General features: G+C 38.0%; 1 protein-coding gene across 1 annotated transcript in view; it reads right to left on the bottom strand.

Annotated features, from left to right (window-relative positions):
* Nucleotides 1-22,626, bottom strand: part of PCDH15 (protocadherin related 15) — a 1,406,570-nt gene that overhangs the window by 63,314 nt on the left and 1,320,630 nt on the right. The window contains exons 32-33 of the mRNA XM_050959272.1: nucleotides 17,731-17,946; nucleotides 11,990-12,078 (exon numbers count right to left, since the gene is read on the bottom strand). Of these exons, the coding sequence (XP_050815229.1) occupies nucleotides 11,990-12,078; nucleotides 17,731-17,946 (305 nt within the window). The remainder of the gene's footprint in view (nucleotides 1-11,989; nucleotides 12,079-17,730; nucleotides 17,947-22,626) is intronic.

The following is a 22,626-nucleotide window of genomic DNA, read 5'->3' as shown; positions in this document are numbered from 1 at the left end:
AGTGTTCTCCAGATAAATTTTGGAGCAGGTCTACAAAGTGAACAGGCCTCAACAACTTTTAGGGATTCATATACATTGATGAGAGAGAAATAAAAATTTGGACTATGAGTGACTGAAATCCTTCACTTTAAAAACACATTTAGGACAATAGGTGGCATTGTGCAGTAGATGGCCCGGAAATACAAAAATGGAAGAGGTTTGCCGAACAAAATTGCTAATATAGTACTAGAACTTGTGTAGGGCTGTAAGAGTCTGGGGCTGGGGTTTGTCTCTCTCAGGCGCGGCGGGGAGCCAGGTCGCCTCCCTACAGGGCCTAGACCCCTCAGCGGGAGCTGAGCAAACAAATAGCCTCTGAACAAGGCAGAGTCCCGGCCCATCAGCAGGGGCCAGGTAAGCACGGAGTCTGTAGGCCCGGCCCTAAAGCAGGGCAGGCAGTAAGAAGGCAGCGCTCAGGCCCTTCAGCAGGGGCTGAGCGAACAATTGGTCTCTAGGAGCCCAGGCCCTGGGTCAGGGCAGGACGGTAGACCGTTCGGCTCAACTCCTTCAGCAAGGGGCTGAGCAAACACAGTATCTAAGCTCCGGCCCTTGGGCAGGGCGGGGCAATAAGCAGGTCAGGCTCAGCTCCTTCAGCAAGGGGCCGAGTAGCAGTCCAAACAGTGAGTCTATAAGGCTCAAGCCCTGGCTCAGGGTGGGCAACCAACGGGTACCGAGCTCAGACTCTCAGGCAGGGGCTGAGCAGCGGTTTAAGCTGTAAGTCTATAAAGAAGGCCTCCTCAGGCCAGGGAGAGGGGGAGTCTGCCATCCTTGGAAGGGTGGCAGGGGGAACGCAGGCCCTCCCACTCCACTGCGTTCCAGCCCGGGGCCCTAGCAGCGGCCAAGACGCTCTGCTGTCAGTGGGGATCCTGGCCGCAACACACTGACATGGTTTCAGGCTCTTCGGGAGCCAAATCAGGGTCGGCTACTCCCGGGCCACTTCCGGCCTACCCCTCTCTAGGTACCTTTCCTTCGCCGGTGTTGTCCGGCGGGTCCCAGACCATGGGTTCCTCAGGATACCGGGCGTAGGGGAGCTCAGGCCGCTCCTCGGGATACCGGGCGTAGGGGAGCTCAGGCCGCTCCTCAGGATACCGGGCGTAGGGGAGCTCAGGCCGCTCCTCGGGATACCGGGCGTAGGGGAGCTCAGGCCGCTCCTCGGGATACCGGGCGTAGGGGAGCTCAGGCCAGCGTTCCTCTGGATACCGGCTATGGGGAAGCTCAGGCCAGCATTCCTCTGGGTAGTAAGCACAGGGCAGGCTGGGCCCAGTGGGAGCTCGGGTCCCAGCATCTGTCCTCTCCGGCAGTCTGCAGCCAACTAAGCGCTGAGGCCGGGCTTTTATACTTCCTGTCCCACCCCTTGACTTCCGGGGGGCGGGGATAGGCGGCAGTAGCTCCGCCCACTGAGGCATCTGTGCTGGCTCGTCCCTCTCAGGCGCGGCGGGGAGCCAGGGTGCCTCCCTACAAGGGCATTTAGGATTGATCAAACCTGTGTCAAGATAGACACTTCCATTGGTTCAAATAACTGGAAACCTTCTGCTCCTGTTTTTCCCTGGTAAATCATTACCACATGTATTCAGCAGAGGAAAGTAATGCTGAAAGAGCAATACTGCTAAGTCACAATTTTAAAAGATTATTGACTTCCGTTAATTTCTAAGACTCCTCTTTCCTTCTCTTTGTGAAAATGCCAAAATACCCCTGAGCTATAGTGTTGTTGTAAGTTTCTGAAAAGCAAAACCCTGCAAGACATAGTTTCTAATCTAGCAGCATGTGTATACTCTGAGCTGGCAAATGTGGCCAGACACAATGCAGAGTCCAAAACCAACCAAAATATAGCAGGTATGGATTGGAAGCTCGTTCCTGTTAAGTACACTGGCAACTGATTGGCTTCAAACAAACAAACACTCATTGACTACTGTGAGTATTAAATCTGCTTTGTTCCTACCTATGACACACTACTTGGCAGCTGGACCTGCAACCCTGCCTAGTAACCACATACCTAATTAATGCTCCTTTAGGGCAATTTTGGTCTGGTAAAGATTGCGACAGTGTAAGACTAAAACCCACAGGTAACTATAAAAAATCCAAAATATTACATGACTACAAGTGACTGAAAGAAACCCCGATTTTCTTTAAAACATCACCCAAAGGTTTTCCTTCTTGCATGGACCAGTCATTGTACCCGGCTCAAAAAGATCTAGAAATGTTCATACACATTTTCATTATGTATCTCATAAATTCTGAACTCATCAGTGCTAAAATCAAAACCAGTTTCTCATAGGCAGTTACATTTACTAGCACTTAGTTTTAGTCAATCCTCTGTCTTCCTACTGATTATGTTTTTGACATCCCTGTTAAGGTTGCAATGGTTAGTATTACCAGAACTTTATAATACTATGCATTTATTCTCAAGAATTCATGGCAGCTGTTCAAATTTACCCAGATTCTCAATCCCATTATAGAGCAGCTGTTTAAAACATTATTGGAATCAAAGAATAAATAACATAATAGTGTTTGACTATGACAAATACTTACACTACAGACAACTGACTTTGACTGATGTTGCAAGAAACTCAGTACATGTGAATTACAATAATAATTATACTTTTTGGATAAAGGCAATTTATTATATATATAGAATAGAACATTATGATGATTCAATGAAAAACAAAAAAGCACATATTAAAGATTGCAAAGTAGCATTTAAAGAAAATACTATTGAAAGGTGTGCAAATCTCTGTAGCGTAACTTCAAAAGTAATTCAAGTTTACATTTGGTTCTAAAACACTGCAGTAAGCTATCACTTGGGCAGCTTATTTTCAGCACAAAGGACTCTCTTCTTTCACAATATTTTAGAAACAAACATGAAAAGACAGATTTAGCAAACAATAATAAAGTTTTTAATTAGAGGTAATGTATTAGTTAAAATTAATTTAAAGTGAAGTTCTAATTTGATAATTGACTATGCAGCATTTGCACCTTCTTCTCAACAGATCTGCCCCCTGCATGTGTTTAGATTCATATCTGCTGAGTAAGTGAAAAAAATAGTTTTTACTACCTTAACTCTTACAGCTCTGCACAGTCAACAGAGAACAGTGAGCTGGATTCTCTTCCTTCTTGTGCATCTTCATCAGAATTGTTTACCAAATTCCAATCAATTGAACTTGTACAAATGAAGACGACCAGAGATTTATACCTGTGCCATTGAGGGCATAATTTGGCCTGAAAAAATATATTATAGGTATGCAGAAAGGGAAGATCCCTCCTTGAATCTCAAATACCAGAGTAAGTTTTCAGGGCTGACAATTAGGGGGAAAAACCATTTTGACTCAGACACTGAGCATATTTGACATAAGAATAATGGACACACAATGAATAATAGAACTCTGTGATGCCATTCTTGCACTGGTACTTATCAGAGAATAACTGTACTTTAGAGGGATACTGTCAACTTGAAAGCTTGCCAATTTAAAAGGAAAAAATGAAATGAATTAAAATTAACATCAGATAGTACAAATGTCACCAAGTTGTCTTGCCAATTTTGTGGTTTAACAATCACAATCTCTTATTTTCTAAAATGTATTTCTTTTCTCTGTTGTTGTGTAAAAGACCTCTACAAACAATAGGTGATACAGACAAGAAAAAAAATGTAAACCCAGTTCAACCTAGAGAACATTCTGGTTTTGACCAGTACCTATACCTAAACACTTTAAAACTTTCAAAATGAAAAAGTCCTAAGGGAAAGGGTTTTTTTCTTTTTCTAATATTTTTATAGCTTACTATGTGGAATCACTGGAGCACACAGAAAGTGATTTATGAAATGCCATCTATTTCACAGCACTTTGAAATAACTACATTACTATATAATGTGAGTTGCAGCTGCTGAGTACCTCTGAAAACCAGGGCATTTATGTAGATGCATAACTTTAGGTGCCCAATGTTGAAAATTTTGACTCTTGATTTTAAAGAACTGTGGATGAACTTAGTGATTATTCAAATTAGCAAACAGCAGTACTGACATTTCCAAACATCGTATAAGATTTCCCAAGCAGATCTTTGAATATATCTCAATACTGATTTTAAAGTTCCCTGCTTTTCCAATCAATCATTCCTGAGCATACCTTGCCAACACTGCGGTTAAGCACGCAAACTCTGGCTGTTTTGTGATGTTGCTAAATGTCCACTAATTCAGGAGACAGATCCTCAGCTGTGCCAGCAAAGATGGCTGTACATTCTGATTCTAGGCTGAGTGTATCTTAGAGTAGCTTCAGAACTGTTCTAAAAAAGTTTGACTAGCTACAGCCCTGACATGTAGTTATACCAGCTGTTTCTGCACTCTGACCACACTACTCCCACACCATGCCCCTTATATCAGGATCAGGGTGCATGAGTGGCACAGAGTTGGTTATGTTGGCTCTATGCCACCTGGAAATTTCCCAAAATGGCACAGAGCTGTTTTTGTTGGTCCTACAATGCCAGGGAAATCCTTTATCAGCCAGTGAATTCTTCACCAGTCAGCTTTCTGCCTGCTTTGGCCAGCCTACACATACCAAAGAAGGCAGACTTGGGGTTAGGTTCCATTCTTAGGACATAATGCAAATTTTTAGTATTCTGATTTTGCAAGGAAGCTAACTGACAAAGGAAAGTAGGACAGTATAAACTGGCTAAATTAATTACTCATATTAAATGTCAATAATGTATGATCTTGTTTTGCTTATCCAAGGGAGGTATTCTCCCTTTCAAAATAATTGTTCTGTACAAAAGATTATTGTTGTATCTATGCAAAAAGGATGCATTGAATCAATTTAATATGCATATTTACAAATATTTTATAGAGATTTTTTAAAGACCAACTGGTAGAATATAATACTTTATATAGGGGAATGCCAATCATTCGGAGACAGTTTACGTAAAATTAGGTAAATTAGCCTTCCTTGTAGCTGACTGAAGTTTCTTTTCTTCTCTCTGTGCTCCTGCTTTCTAGGAGGCCCACTATCATGCTGTCTTTGGAACCTTTTTTTATTGTAATATGTTATTTCTCACGCCAAGGAAGACGCATTATGCAGCATTCACCCAAAGAGCAATACACATACATCTCTACTTCAGCCAAACAGGCCTATCCAAGATCTCAGCAGGAAGGTCTTCTTTTACTGCTGTTGTAAGCAGTTTAAAAATGTAGTTCAAGCAGTTTATAGCTCTATCTGAAAAGGCACAACAGGACTGCATTGTATAAAGCTATTTTTTCCCCAAGGAACCGAGGGAAAAACACATTCACATAATGACTCCCTCTATTATTTTTAGATCTAGGAGCCACTAGTGGAGGACAAAACATAGGCAGACCATTACTATCCAGGTAGGAGTTGCTTATGAAAGCTAGGAAAGAAAAAAGCAGCCCGGAAAGTAGGATGTAAGGACAACATAAAGTACTGCTTAAAACTGACAGAAGGAAGGAATCAGAGTACAGCAAATGAACAAGATTCTCTTTTTCCTTTCTCTTCATAAGATTGCTGAGGTTGTGCAGAGATTAAAGGAATATGGTAATTAGTGGGCTCAGCCGATAGATAGTTTATTCAACTATAGAGGATATGCCATACTGTTTGTTTTACATATTACCTGAAAGACTACTCAGTAAGTAGATGACAAGTTTGATGAAGGAAGGCTTTTTTGAGGTAAGACAGTGAACCTGAGAAAAGACAGGAGACTGAAGAATTAATGTTTATTACCTGGTATAGTTAAAAAATAACTGGAGAGGTAGAGATAGCTAACCATTTGATTGTACCACAGAGACACCTGGTGATCTGGAGCGTTGGTAAAGAAGTCAAGTTGAATAGTTGTTAATGCTGTGCTAACTGATAATAGTGGCTAATGCTGGGCTCAGGGAGAATAATTTCTGCAGAGTCCAGTGGATCATAGTCCTAATTTAGTAATAATGGAAAATGATCATCTATCAAGAATGGGACAGCAGAGTTTCCCTGTTAAGAAACTGATGAGTTTAAATGATTTAGAGTGCTGTACAAAAAGCAGCTGCACAACAAATGAAACCAATTAAAAAAAACAATACTCCTTCACTTTCCACTGATTTATGAAAAGAAAAAAAAAGCCTTGCATAGGAGGGCTAAAAGGTGTTTTTGGCAAGGATAATTGGTATTTCTTGATAAGTTTTTTTTAAGCAGGCTCAGTGAAATAATGCATGTCGGAATTTGCTGTAAGATTTTCAGCAAGCCGCCAAGGATTTTGGAACTCCAGTGGTAGCTAATGTATACGTGTCATTTTGATAAAGGAGTAGGATTTCAAAGATACTAACTCTCTTTTCCAATTAAATTAAAAATAAATGAACATTCTAAGAAAAAATTGTTATGCACATGGACACAGATAAAATAAAAGTCACAGGCACTCTTACAGTTTTGTTTGTCACGCATTCCTGTCAGTTGTCCCTTTTACATGATACCTGGTGACCTCCACAATAAGATTACCCTATCTTTACCAGAAATAAACATCAAAAGGAAAATATTTAATTTCTGAAATATTTCGGTGATATAGTGACAGTGTTTTTCAGCTCAGGTATTATCCAGGAGGAAGTTGCAGTTGTTTACAGAGGTATGAAGAGGGAAAAAAATTGACCTATATTTTCAATATCCATGGTGTACTGTAGGATGACTGAGAAGGAAAGGTGTCACTGAGAATGTGACATTTCTTATACAGGGATTGGATTTTATGTGCTACAAAGCGTGACAGACGATCCTATGAGAAAAGGTGGGAGTCAACTTTAAATGTCATGCTGACTACCATGGTTAAAATACTGAAGTTTTATATTCTTAAATGCAGGCTCAATATATTTTGGAGAACCAGACACATGTTTTTATACATGGAGTTTATAACAAAAAGTGCTTGTTCACTTTTATATTCCACTGGAAATTTAAGTATGACATTTTCTAATCCTTGAATTTCTCTGGGCCACTTCCAAGCCCATGACAGACATAATCCTACATGCTCTAATCCTGTAATAGCTTATAACACCTAACCCCCACTTGCAGATTTATCACATTTCATTTTAGTACTGAGATCCTTTAGTACAGAAAATGGAATTAGCACTTAACAGACTCTTTTCATTTGTGTTTGCAGTGTTGTTGCAGCTCTGTTGGTCCCAAGATAGGAGAGACACAAGGTGGGTGAGGTAATATCTTTTACTGGATCAACTTCTGTTGGTGAAAGAGATAAGCTTTCCAGTTATATAGAGCGCTCCTCAAAAGCTTGTCTCTTTCACCAACAGAAGTTGGTTCAGTAAAAGATATTACCTGACTCACCTTGCTTCTCTTTTCATTTGAATCACCATCATCTTTTTCAATGGGTTATTTGCAGTCATGTACCATCTACATATCTATGACACATTATTTTCCAAACTATAGCTTGGTAAGAACTGCTAGACTGTATTTGTGGTTTGTTTTATTTATTTAATTTTTGCAAACACAACCTTCCAATTTACTTAGCTGGTATCTGTAATATCTTTTATTTGCAAACATTCAGATGAACAGGTTTTATTTGCAGGAAGCAAGAACTGTGAATAATAGCACATTTATGAAAATGTGTTGACCACAAATTATCTTAAAACTGTTTTGACAAGCTGTATTGATTATTATTACAACAGATTTTTGGAAAAAATTAAGTATGCCTATGAATAATCTATGACCAGAAAATGGATTCTTGCTGTTTCTACAAACTTAGGTCATCCAGTTAGGGAAGAGATGCAAGATCATTTGACTTAGGTGACTAACAATACAGCACAAATAGCAAATACACCAGCCAAGTCTGCTTCCTTTTGTTCAGATACAGATATTTCCATCTTTGTTTTCTTCCTAATCTGAAGCTATTCCTCACTCCTTGCTTCTTCTCCTTCATTTTCTTGTTCTCTTTAGTCAGCCAACCAGCGACCAGCCCAAGCCGCACATGAGTTCTGAATTACAAGCTGCAGCTCTCAGCCTCTCCCAGCCTGCATTCTGGCCAGCAACGACCAGCCCAATAAGACAGCCTCCTCTTGCTCTTAACTACTTGACTTTATACAAGCCCAGCCTACCCCTGCCCAGCTGGGCTTCATCTGCAGTTGGGCTTCATCCACCCCTGGCTCTCCTCCAGGTGCAGCCTACAAGATTAACAGGCTCTCTTTAATGCGCTCAGGCCCTGTATGGAGTGGACACCCCATCAAAGGAAACTAGAATAAATATTATATACTGAGTTGCACCTAACTAACCCAGATTGCTATCCAAATGTGTATGATAAAAATGTAACTCAAAACATCACATCATTCTAAAAAAGTTGAAATAGTGCTCCAATTTTGCAAACTTTTGAGGAGTTCAAAGCAGGCACATTTTGGCAAACAGAAATACTTACAAGTATTTCAAAAAGTTTTAATTTTTAGCCACTCCACACATTATTTTGTCTTGGGTAACATGACTTAGGGGCAGTAAAATTGGGGTGCGAGTCTCATGAGAATTTGCTTTCACATGACATTTCTAGTACATCCTAGCTGCAAGTAGCACAAAATCAGCCTCCCTCAAGTGTTTTTAGCTAAAACCGGGAAGTGCAGAGCCACATGAGTCACACATTCCTTTATAGACTGTACCCTATTCATAAAGAGACATAGTGCATATTTTAAATAAATATGAAAATAGTTCCTAATTCTGCTCCCTGCCTCCAAAAAGAGATTTATTCTGAAGGGAGCACACATCAATTTCTCCAATAAAGAAAAACCCATTTTTTCTCTGTCAGCACTGCTGAAGCAGACCTAGCTGGACCCGCCCCAAACAGCCTTCATTGAAGTGGGTGAATGAAATGGGGAGTTTGACATTGATGTGTAGACTAGGGGACATTGACAGCTGGTTGATGAAATTGAAGTAGTCAGGGGAAGTCTGTAGTGTTTATTGAATGACTTCACAGGATCATGGCACTATCTGAAATGTCAGCTAGTGGTACTTTGCTTATCTCTTTCTAATAAGCCAATACTTTAAAGCAAAATGAACATAGAACAGAAATTTTAGTTATATGTATAGAATATTATTTTATTCCAGCCACTGACCATCTATACAAGGTACATCTGAGGTTTGGCTGAGTTAACTGTTCTCATTTGAAAGAACAACAACATATATTTCTTAATAGGTTGTAGCCACTTTAAATATTACTTTATTCGGACAATCTCTACCACTGTCAAAGTTACTAAATATCCAACTTTCCCAATGTCTAAATAGTTACAGTTGTCATCAGAGGTTAGATTTTTGGATCTTTCAGTTTTAACATTTTTATTTAGTGTAACTTTAGTGCAAACGAGAGCTGGGCAAATCCTCTGTAGAACATAATTTATTTGATGAATGTAGCTCTTTTTTCTGTTCAGGAATTATACGTCAATGCTCTATTTTTTATGAATTTGTTCATTATTGAAATTGTTCAGAAAACACTTCAGGCAAAAATATTTCAACTTATGGGTGGTTCACAAGCTATTTGCATTCACTATTTTTTTGATTATTCATTATTTGTTATGTGTAGCATTTGATGGGTCATATAAATCACATTTAGCTTTTACACCCTAATTGAATGATTAAAGCTTTTATAAACAGCAGGAGGAAAATCAAAGGAATTTCAAGAAGACCATGCAAATATATTTCTGGCTGAAACTTTCAGATAAATATATATTTGTATGAGCATTCTTGAAACTTCAAGTTTCTGCAAATATTTTTCCTAACTAAAACAGTCAAATCTAAAGACATATTTAGAAAATGAATAAAAAGTGTTTACTTGTGAATGCTGCTGAAACAAATTAACAGTTTTATTTGAACACATTTTCCATAACAGCTTTTTCCAGAATTCATGCAATTCTAATATAAACTAATAATTTGTCTCAATGAAAGCAGTTTATAATGTTTATCATTAAGGACAGGGCTGTTACATTTGCACTGTACTAATTTTCTGGCAGATGTTTGACTGAAGGTAAAATCTCATCTGAGTTCATTTGAGACATATTTCATCATTACATATATTCAAAAGAATCAACCACAGTACAATCTAGACTCTTTGGGTAAGAGTCTCACGTATGCTCCAAATCCTTTATGCCACATAAAAAGAGTGGAACAACATAAAGGAGAGATGAATATCCCAGATCAGGCTGGAGAAGAATGACCTCAGCCACAGGACTGATGAAGATGGCCAAAAACTGTTTTCCACTGACCTTCTCACAAGCCTTGTAGAGGCACATCGGGGTGCCCCTGGGACTAGGAGGAGAATGTTTGGGGTGAGCTGCAGCGCATAGCATTACTGAGGTTTTAAGCATTGCTGCCACCCATAGACAGCTGTGGGAAGGTCCTATAACTTAGGAAGCCACCCAGAGTTGTGTAAATTACACTAACTGCCCATGAGGCCATGAACAGTCCAGAATTGGGAGGGCTCAAAGATGGCTTAAAGCCAGTTTGGCCTGCCCCTTTCCTTTGGGCTGTAAGTTCTGTGATGTGCTTCTTAGAGACATAGCACAAAATCTCACCTTTCATCCTCGAAATTATCATCATCCCATTTGAGTAAAGCTGGAGCCCAGGGAGTCTATACATTATTTATCTTGTAAAAAGAAGATATTACTGCGTGGCATACCCTGATAAACTCAACTTGAAACGTTAGCAAAGGAGAGACAAATAACACCCAAATCTATAATTGAAAGGTAATTGAAGGATAAGCTCTTTATCTTTGTAGACAATGCCAAAAACTGCCACTTTTTTGAAGGAAAGTTCCTACTGTTAAGTAGGCAGATGTCTATTTCTGTTGTTCATAAACCTGGGAGATAGAGTCACTGTGAGTATAGACCATTGCCTAGACAATTTAAGTAGTGTTTTTGACATTAGAATCTAGCAGCTGAACTATACCTGGTTCAAAATAGAATGGAGGAAGGGGAAAACCCACACATCCTCATGAGTAACCACTTTTTTTTTCCAGGACTGAGGAAACAAACGGTATTATGGGGATGATGCTCTCCCTTTTCAGTGGATAAGCTCATCATTACTCCTAATGCATCTCATTCTTCAAGGGGAGTAAGATCACAATGACAGCCAAGATAGACTGAAACTTCTGCAATCTGCTGAATATCCTGCCTCACTGCCTTAAAGAACTGACAGAAGAGCAAAAGCTAAAAAAGTGAATATCTCCTTTAGCAATTTCTGTCATAAATAAGCCAAACAACTTTCTTCCCTGATCTCATGAGAGAAATTAAACTGGAAGTTGAAATATTTTCTCTCCTATTTAGATTAATTTATGATTGCATTGCTGAAGAGACAGAGCAAAGCAATTTCTTCCTGACTTAAAAGAGAAACTAACCATGAAATCCTGACACTTCTGGAGATTACTGTATGTTTGGAATATGCAGTATATTAACATATATCTTACAAAAATGATTTTGGACAGTTTCCAATATAGCAAAAATCTTCAGTTTTGTCACAAAGCATTACGCGTTTCAATTATTATCTTTTTTTCCACTATCTGTGGCTAATGTCTTTGCATGATACCTTATAAATAAAATAAAAAATCACTTACCATTAACAATGTCTTTATCACTGTATAAAAATTTTAATAATAATGCAAGTCAAATATTGACCACGACAAAAAATTGTGGGCCAAAATTCTAACCTGAGTTGCATCCATGCAATCCAACTGAAGTGAATGTTGATGTCAATGAGGTTGCACAGATATAAATGAGAGGAAAATGTTATAAGACACAGGTCTTTCTCTTTAACCCTGGACTTTTTGGAATTACATAGATGTGCCTTCAAATATTCAATGTTAGATCTTTTGTACTACTGTCTTTCCAAATACTTCTTTTCTTACTCTCATTCAATAAAACCTTTATCCAACATCAGCGAATAGTGACTAACACTTGCTGAACCTAAAACCAAACACAGTGAACTGGTATTTATATATTAAATAAATGCATTACCCTATAAGTTGATCTTTGTTTTGTTCCACAAGAGTGGGAGGAACATTAGAAACGATGACTTGCATATCCAACTGATTGACCACAGAGACCTGAAAACACAGGAATGAAATACAGTTGGTCTTTTCATGCATAACATTCTCCCAATTCAAAAACAACAGGATAATTGTTTTCCTGTCTTCAAAGCCATGCCCTGTTGTAATGATTTTACATTTCAATCCAAGAATAAGTGAATTGGGAAGCCTTGCTTCACTTAGTAGCCAAAACAGTAGGGCAAGGACTTAACTAAAAATGAGATGTTGATTTTGAGGGGATTTTAAGCTAGTTTTATTTCCAGTTTAATGCATTATGGGTACCTCAACTGCCATATTGTTTAAATTTCTTTAATAGCAATGCAGATTTTAGATTAATTAAAATAAATTAACAATATTTTGTTACTAAACTATAACATCTTGTCACAATTCTGATTGCATCATTGTAGATAAAGTCCCCAGTAATATTTTTATTTTCATGTTTAGTTCTATTTCGTTAGTTTCTTCCAAAGGGGTCTAAAAATATAAGTAACACACAGTTATATTCCCTTATCTTGCATATCTGACCTCTTCTCTCTTAATACACAGGTCAGAAAATAACATGTACTGTCAACCTTAAAAAAAAATATTTATAACAAATTAGTAAATGTGGGTGAAATCCTGGCCCCATATTGATGTAAATGGCAAAACTCTCATTGACTTAAATGGGACCAGGATTCCATTTCCAAACTACTCATCCTGCAGAATGAATTTCCCTGGACAGCACTGTATCCAGGTGCCATTTTAAAGAGCCACCAGATACACGATACCACCTATGTGCACCAAGTGAGCACACTAAAAAGTCTAACTTCTTTTGCATCCATTCTGATCCAGCTTCCTCAAGTTCTTTTCAGACTGATATTGAAGAAAAGACTATTACATCTCTCCCTGTTTGAAATTTCTTGAAGCATGACTTCATGCTCTCTTCTCTTTTGCATTCTATCTGCATTAACTCCTTTCCTTTTCATTTCAAGAACAGTCAGCCTCCTCATCACTAAGAAGGAAGAATGAAATCTATAAAGGTAAACTGAGATTGGGAAATGAGCTTTCTTCTCTTAAACAGAGTTTTAACCAAATCAGAAGCACCATGATTGAAAGTTCTCTGGAGCTTCCAGAATAATACATCACATCATTAAGCCACTGAGCTGGCAAACAAGAAGTTTAAATCTTGATGATGTTTGAAAAGTGTACTATTCTCTTAGGCTATAAAAAGAGCAGTTGCTCCCAGTTTTTACAGAGAAAGTAAAATCTGAAATCTTTATTAAAAGTTGGAGAATGTCCATAAGGAGATTACAGCAACTACTGTGCCCTCCATCACCTCTCCGTGAAGGATTCTGTAGCCAGCCAAGATTTGGAAAGCAGGACAACATCAAGCATAAGAAATTTAAAAATCAAACTATTCTTCGTTCTCAAAGAATAAAGACACCCCTTGATTTTCACAAATGAAGTTTAAGCCATGTAAGCACTTTGGCAGACATGCTTGAATATCATTTCACATCAAATATGATCTGCCAGTTTTGAAGTTTAATTCAACTTAAAATATTTAAATGTTCTTGAAATGTCATCAGGTGCACTGATCTGCATATGCACACTCCTGTATAAGAAAAAAATAAATTTAAAGAACTCGCCATAAAATTCAGGATCATTTAAGTAAATGGAACTCTAAAGCAATGAACAGCTTAGTAGAATTAATGGCATTAGTCAGTTAAAGCAGTTACTCCCTAAGTATTTAATGAGTACTTCATAAATATAGTTCTTAAAAAAGAAGCAGCCACTTTACCGTAAGTTCTCTATGGGTCATAAGTTATGATTATTGTATCTATGTATATGAATTGTACAAAAGATGTTCAAGCCATAGTACTATAACAAATGTAAAAATCCAAACCCAGATCAGGGGACCAAAAAGTGAAGATTCCCACAATAACTTTAGCACGCCCCCCCATGCATATCAAGATTTCCATCACTACATTATTAAATTTAGGCCTAAATATGGGCAGGAGGTACATATGGGTAAATTCTCACCTTTGCGGATGCTATTGGGACAAAACATTGCCTCCAATTCCACCAGAAGAGAGAGGAAAAACTTGCAGGGGACCAAGGTAAGCATGCATGGAAAATGGGAGGGCCACACTAGTCCTTTTTCACTCAACTCTGAGGAGACTTTCCTAGGCAGTGTCCCAAGGAACCAGGCTCCACAAGTGGGGACTGAATCACCATTTTTCCTCCCTCTCAACCAACCCTGATGGGACTTCCTGAGTAAATTCAATCTGAAATTTATTCAGCTGTCCTATCTGCAGTGTGAACCTTCTGAAAAGGGAGTGGAGAGTGTGGAAATTACTGAAGATGCCACCAAATAATTAGAGCATGTAAACAAACATTTTTACTTTAATAAAATCATCAGTGTGCACACACCATTACTGAATAATGATGTGATCTCATCAATGTAACCTTTGTGCTTCCTCATCCTCCTCTTCCCTGTAGTTACTTATTCTCACTTGTTGTGACACGTTTAGACTGTAAGATTCTTGGGGACAGAAAGCCTGTCTTTCTATTTTTCCTGTACAGCACCTAGCACACTTTTGGGCACTGTATTAACAATTACATTAGTTTTTTTTTTTATAAACTATGTTAAAAGAACATTGAGATGGAAAAGTAAAGCACTCAAAAGACTAGGAAATGCCAGGAGTAAAGCTGTCAGTGGAAACTTAATTCGACCTCCTTGTGCCTCTTCATTATAATACAGTTTTTTAATTACACACAATCAAATACTATTTTTTCCACCATATCCCTGCCTTATTCAGTGCACAGAATGGATAATACTTACTGAATAGCCTGCTCCATGAAGTACACTAAAGTCCTTGTAACTGCCAATCTACATGGAAGGTGCTGATCCAACAGCGACAGGCAGTAATATAAAATCCTAAACCACAAGATAGCTATTCATTTTTATCTTCATCATTCAGTGTGTGTTCTCATGTCTTATTTACTGCATACCATTTACATTCCACAGTTAGTGGTTCCCAAACAATGAATTATATTCACAACAATCCTGCAAGGTAGGGAAATATCCCCATTTTACAGATGGCGATCTGAGACACCAAGTGATTAAAGCCAAAACTCAATTATCCAGTAATTTTGGGTGTCCAACTTGATTCATAGATTCCAATGTCAGAAGGGACCATAGTTTGACCTTCTGTACACCATCATCCATGGAAATTCTGCAAAATAATTTTTAGAGAATAACTTTTGAAAAATCTTCACTCTTGATTTTAAAATAGCCAGTAAAGAAGAAACTACCACACCCTTTAATAAATTGTTTCAATGGATTATTACTCCCACTGTTAAAGATTTGCACCTTATTTCCTGTTTGAATTTGTCTAATTTCAACTTCCAGCCTTTGGATAAGTTTATACCTTTCTAGACTAGATGGAAAAGCCCTTTATCAAATATTTTGTTTCTCATGTTGGTACTTATAGACTAATCAAATCACCCCTTAACCTTCTCTTTGTTAAACTAAACAGACTGAGCTCTTAGAGTCTATAAGCCATGCTTTCTAATCCTTTATTCATTCTTGTGGCTCTGAATCCTCTCCAGTTTATCAAATTATTGAATTGTGGACACAGTATTACAGCAGCGGTCGCACCAATGCCAAAGAGGCAAAATAACTTCTCCATTGCTACTTGAGATCCCCCTGTTTATGCATCTAAGGATAGCATTAACCCTTTTGGCCACAGTGTCACACTGGGAGCTCGTGTTCATCCACCATAATCCTCAAAGCTTTTTCTGTCACTGCTTCCCAGTACACAGGCACCCATTGGGCTCACATTCACTTTTGGTCATCAAAATGAAACAGTGAGTGCTTTTCAGCTTACTAAGTTATCCAGATCACTCTATGCTAGTGACCTGTCTTCATTTTTTATCATTCCCCCAGTTTGTGTGTCATCTGCAAACTTTATTAGTGATGATTTTATGTTTTCTTCCTAATGTTTGATTAAAATGTTAAATAGTGTAGGGCCAAGAACCAATTCCTGTGGGACTCCACTAGAAACACACCTGCTTAATGATGATGCCCCATTTACAATTACATATTGAGACTTATCCGCTAGCCATCTTTTAATCCTTTTAATGCATGCTATGCTGATTTTATATCATTCTAGTTATTTAATCAAAATGTTGTACCAAGTCAAATGACTTGTAGAAGTGGTAAGTATATTATATCATCACTATTACCTCTGTCAAGCAAATTGTAATCTAATTTTTTTAAAAAAGATATCAATGTTAAACTTAGTTTAACAGGCTCTATTTTCCATCAACCCATGCTGATTATATGACCCTGCTTTAATTGTTTGCAAATTGAATCCCTTATCAGCCACTCGACTATCTTGCCTGGGATCAGTGTCAAACCGACAGGCCTATAATTACTCAGGTTATCTTGTTTACCCTTTTTAAACTGAGAAACCCATATTATACCATAGTACTTAGCATTTTATAGTACTTTATCTTTTCCAAGCACATCTCCCAATGACTTTAGTTCCAGATGTAAACTCAGTCCCCAAGCACCCTAAGCTGAGCACCCAGAAAATGAGGAACACACAGCAGCCAGCTATGAAATTTTTTATTTAAATGAGTTAACTAGCATCACATAGGGACTTTGTTAGAGAGGCAGAGATCGAATCCAAGTCTCCGGGGCAGCATTCAGCTGTCTAAATCACGAAAACAACAGTTCTCTTTCTGCGGTCCATTACTCACTCTCTACACAGCATCAACTTTTGCAACAACTGAGGTGGGGCCCTGCAAACAACATTCTCATTCACTACACAACCCTGATTCATTTCTCTGAACATTGTCCATCCTGTGAACTAAATGAGGCAGGAGTTCTGTGGAAAGAATAGCTTGCGATCATTTAATAAAAGACTACATCATACAACCTATAAACCTCAGGCAAAACTTCCTCCCTGAGTTTGGCTGTTCCTAGGGTCTCCTTCCAGCATCTTCTCTGTCTTAACTTCATGCCAAAAGAGGGGCAGCTTACTTTATATGTTGATTGGAGCTAAATAAATCTATCTATTAGTATATCCCCTGATTTTTGGGCGATTCAGCAGAAAAACCCAGCTATCCTATGTAGAGCCTATTATTCCCCTTATTCCCCAGAACACCCAAGATGTGGTCACCTGTGTTTTCCCAGAAGCACCCAATTGTCAGAGGTCTCATAATATTTATCTATCTGAATTTATAAAACACCATGAGGTACCTATATTGCGCTCTCAGTGCATACAGTAAGTCCCTGATTCCTTCCTGTCTACAGTATTTCTCTTGCTCTGAATGGAATCACGCTCCATGAACCCTCAGCATATGGCTTCTTCATTTTAAATTTAATACAATTAAAATCCTGCTAGATATTGAGTACATGAGGATATATTCTGTGGATATCTAGCACGTTGAATTATCTTTGTGTAAATAGGACATATTGCTATAGTACATACATTTTTTTTCAGGGATTCAGAAAGCTTTTGTTTGGGAAAAATAATTTCAGTGTCTTGAAAAGATCATATTCACAAAGTTCATGCCTATCCCTTCCAGCTCTTTGGAACAGAAACTTTATCTAGAGTTAGAATTTTCTCTAGTGTATCAGGCATAGATGTCAAGAAGACATTGACTGATTCATATACTTACAAGTACTTCTGATTTGCTGCTCAGTCCTTTCCCAAAATTGTCAGTTGCAATGACCTGAAACTTGAAGTAGGACCTTCTCATATTTTTGAACAGCATGGCAGTTTTTATAAGCCCTTCATAAGGTTCGATCACAAAACCTTCTTTGCCATCCTTGATTGGGGGTATGATGAGTCTGTACTGCATAGCACTGTAATTTCCAGTGTCTTTATCATCAGCCTAGTAGGAAACATAAAATAAGCAGAAATGAATAAGGTAAAATATATGTGCAAAGGGTCATTGGCATTGTCCTTCAACTATAACTGAAAACTGGTCTAGTGGATCTTTTCCATTCCTGAATGTATGATGTAAGTCTGATAGTGGATATCATTATTAAATGGTCCATTTAACTCTGCAGAAAACAGTCTTTGCTTTTCCAGCAATTTATTTCTCCTTTGTTGGCAAACTGCTCCAAAAGAAATGAAAGCTACAAATGAACTTTTCAGATTTAAAACATATTGGACAGGTAAGTGCATTTCAATTATGAAATCAAGAATGTGGCAGAGGTAATTTTTCCAACTATTAATGTAAAGGAGAGCAGCAGGAAAACCATATGTACCTAGCATCTTCCCCTAACAACCATGTATCCACCTAAGGATTTCTTCTGTCATCCTGCTACCTTCCTGATTTAACAAGTTTATTTTCAGAATAATAATATGAAAATAAATCTTCAGTGAGATTCTGCTGCACAGATCTCTCAGCCCAAGTGAGGGAAAGGGACACAAAGGTGGCTTCAAGCCAGCTTTGTACCTCCTAATCATGGGCAGCTCTGTGGTGAGGTTCCTGGCGTAATTTAGATAGCTCTGGGGGCCTAAATGAAGGCAGCTTCTTGGAGCTGCAGTAGTGCCTGGAATCTGCAACACTGTATACTATCGCTATTCCCCTGACATGCCCCTCTCATCCCAGCTCCACCTCCATCACACACCCCTCCCATGTCATCCCAGGGGTTGTGCTCCACAGTGTCTGTGCTGAAGGTAATATTCTCCCCCACACACACACACACACCCCTCCCGGACACACACACATTCTGGCCTCTGGGGGTTGGAGTGCTGCTGAGGAGCTCATCACTGGTGTTTACATGACCAAACCATTGAACTGGGGTATTAAAGACCGCCAGCTACTGAATAAACCATCCCTACAACATTCTAGCATTTATTGGTAGCCGGGTCATCCAAGTACTGACATCGTGAAACCTTTTTTTAGTTTGTAATTGCAGCCAAAGTTGGCTGACACTGCAGGCACTGATATTATTGTTACAAAGGATCTGGGTCTCTGTCTATAATTCATAGTTCATCATAAAACAAAACAAAAAACTGCTTGGGGTAGGGTGTAAGGGTATATACCAAGAAGCCCGAATGAAAGTGGCTATAGCCAGTCAAGGTGGACTTTGAAAAACAATAGCCGAACACTGTATCTTTGAAAGGCAGCCATTAATTATTGTTAAGGATTTTCTCTTCATCAATAATCCATGACTTAGAAGGTGAGGAATGAAAACATTTTACCAACTCCTATTGTGCATCTTTCTGTTTTTGTGCTACTTGCATTTCTTAGAATTCAGACATCTACCTTTCTTACTGTCTACAAGTCTGATAGATGTGTAAATCCTATACATTCATCATCATCATGTTCCCATTACACTACTGGTGTTCAGGGCAGCGACAAAGCTCCTCCACTTCTGTTTGTTTCTAATAAGTTTTTAAATGGTTCTCCAGTTGTGCCCCTATAAAATAGTCCCAGTTATTTGTGGGGCTAAAATATGAGCCCAATGCTGAGTTTAGGTGAGCCTCTTTTGAAAATCAGTGCATAAATGTCTAACTAACTCACAAAAATGGGTCAGATTTTTCCTTATGGTAACCCTACTGATTTCAGTGATCTTTAATAAGGATCCCACTTCAAACCATAATTTAATCTTGTATGTTTTGAGTTTAATGTATTATGCTAAACATTCTATTCCATGTAATGTGAGCTAAATTGAGTATAAGGTGGGAACCAAAAATTACAAATATGAGATTTAACATGTTTTCTAGTATTAACAGTACTTGTTTAAAAATTGAATGCTAGTTGATAACACACAGAAATAAAACCTCAATGGCAGTATATAATTTGTGGACTGTGGACAAAATAGAAAGGCTCCTTTCAGTTCTATTAAGATCCGTCTTCTCTATCTGTTCTTAGGGAGCTTTAAAACCTCCATTTATTCACAAATGAGATTAGAAAGCCTCCATCCAGGTAACAATGGAAGCCTCTATATTTAAAAATAACACTGTATAATCCACACAGAAGACTACATATTTACTGTACAATAAATAGGAATGAAATGGTTTATGGGAAAAAAATCATGTTCATGCACAGTAACTACTTTTTAAACCTTAATAGCTTCGCTATTTTTTTAACAAATATGTAGCTATGTGCCCTTGTCAATATCTATCCTAGCCATTAATTGTCATGTATCAGACCTCAGTTTTAAACTTTTGAGAATGTATATAAACACCAATAAGACATTTAAAACCACAAATTTGTTTGCACTCCTATAATTCTGAAACCAAAAAATAACCCCATGTAAAATTTCATTTAAATTCCAGACAGTACAGTCCAGACACCCTGTAGTCTCTATACTGAAAACATATAGATTCCATTTTTATATAGCAAGAATTTGTTGGCAAACTATTTACACCAGATGGTTATAATAACACAAATGTAATAATAATAAATTATAATAATGGCCTTATGCTGATGGCCTTTTCTCCCCTTCCCAGTATGGACTTGCCTTATAAGAGACATAATTTAACCCTTTCAATAAACAGCAAAAATTATTACTAAAATTGACTCAATAGACTGGCTTACTCAAATGTTCCACAGTATCTGGATCTCTGTGCATAGGTTTTAGGTGTGATGTAAAACCACATTTCCTCTTGGTGTTTTATGGGCATCACTGGGGGACAAACTACAAATTCTGATCCAAACTAGGTGTGCATTAAGGGACAATGAGAATTCTTCACAAAGACTGAGTCAGTTCTAAAGAAGGATATGGATGAAAAATTGCATGACATCCAGGCTACAGATACTGAACAACCAAATAAAATAGTTTAAATAATTTTATCACAAATTCCAAGGCACTTATTTAAAACCTCTAAAATTAATAGTTCAATTGATTAGGAATGTGGTAGATGTTAAACCTGGATTTAACGGCCAAAACTGTTTCAAGACAAATAATTCCAGATCTTAGGCGCACATCCTCTAAAGAATTATGATCCAGAGTTCTTACACTGATAGATACATCACTGGTTCAAATGTCCCGGACCAGAGGTCTTTACCCAGTAAGTGAAATGCAAACTGATCGTTTAAACAAGGAACAGAAGAATTGTTCTGTGTATCATATTTTAAAATATTGGCCCTAATCCTCAAATGTGTCAAACTCAAGTCCCAGCACTAAGCCACCTTTCCTCTCCACAATAATTTACACATTTGAAATTTTGTCCTTTGTCTCTATGGGTGAAATGCTGTCCTTGATATCAATGACAATTTTGCCACTGACAACAGTAGGGCCAGGATTTCACCCTATGTACCTTGGTTTACCCACCTATGTACCCTGATTTACCCACAGGCACGCCAAGTACCCAAAATTTTAGGGATATAGAGCACGTGGAACTCCTTGGATGAAACTTGCCAAGTGCAAATCATTCCAAGACAGACAGAAGATACTTTATATCTTGATTTCAACTGTCCTTAATTTCCAATTTTCCTTTGTCTCTTTAATTGTACTTTGATAAAACATAATGAAACTTAGTGTCACGTTCAACTTTACCGAATCACTAGAGAAAGCCTGTGAGATGTCATTCACATAATATGCTAGAGTCCTTTTAACACAAAGTAGGTATGTTTGCTATTCCCGTAATTTGTCATAAAGGTAAATATTTTTGTCACTTCATTGGGAGAGATATATGATGTCTCAAGAGTTGTGATATGACTGTCAAAGAAGAGAAAGAGCTCAAATTAATCTTAATATTATGGTAGTATATCTTTCTTTTGCTTGTCTAGCAGAAATAAATATGCTGATGTCTCCTGAATTCTGTTACGAATGATTACTGATAAATATTTATGTCCTTAGAATTATTGGGCTAAATGTAATCGTGATGTAACTGGGCATTACTCCATCTGTCTGAATGGAGTTCCTGCCTAGGGTTAGCTTGAGCCAGGTTTTCTCTTTTTATATACTATTCATATTTTTATGATAGTCAAATATTGTTATGTACTTTAGGCCTCGATATTAAGAGTATTTAACACTTTGTCATTAATGTTACATTTCATAACTTCTTTGGCAATTCTCTCTTGAAACAACAAATAAGAATTCAGAATGATAATAAATAAATATTGCTAGTTCAAACATACAGCAAATCACTAGCAAAATTAAAATACCTGACATTTCATTGGCTGCTAGAAATGAAAACAGAACCAACATTGGGTTCCCAAAAGGTTACTTCATCTTCCAAGAGGGAATGATAAGCTGTAGTTTTTCCTGTTCCTACATTCAAAATCCCACACCCTACTCTACAGCCCAGTATGGCAAACTCAGCAGGATGCAAAGTATGACTATGCTGCTGTTGACATAACACAAATCAGGTCCTGACATTTTTCTTAAAAACACAGAAACAAAATTGCACTTTCTGAATTTTTTTATTATAAATTGTTACAACAGTGATAAAGTTTCTAGGAGAACTGGTGCGGAGGACAGATGTAAGATAATGTCTGGAAATGTCTGGGACACACTGTAGTTGATCAATAGCAGAGTCAAGGAGGCAGGAGATGAAAGAGGAGTTCAGAGGAGGAGAGAAGATACACAAGGATGCATGAGAAGAGAAG

The sequence above is a fragment of the Gopherus flavomarginatus genome, chromosome 6 (genome assembly GCF_025201925.1).
Source record: "Gopherus flavomarginatus isolate rGopFla2 chromosome 6, rGopFla2.mat.asm, whole genome shotgun sequence".
Lineage (NCBI taxonomy): Eukaryota > Metazoa > Chordata > Testudines > Testudinidae > Gopherus > Gopherus flavomarginatus.
The sequence above is the reverse complement of the archived record's forward strand: the minus strand, read 5'-3'. Positions and strand labels throughout refer to the sequence as shown.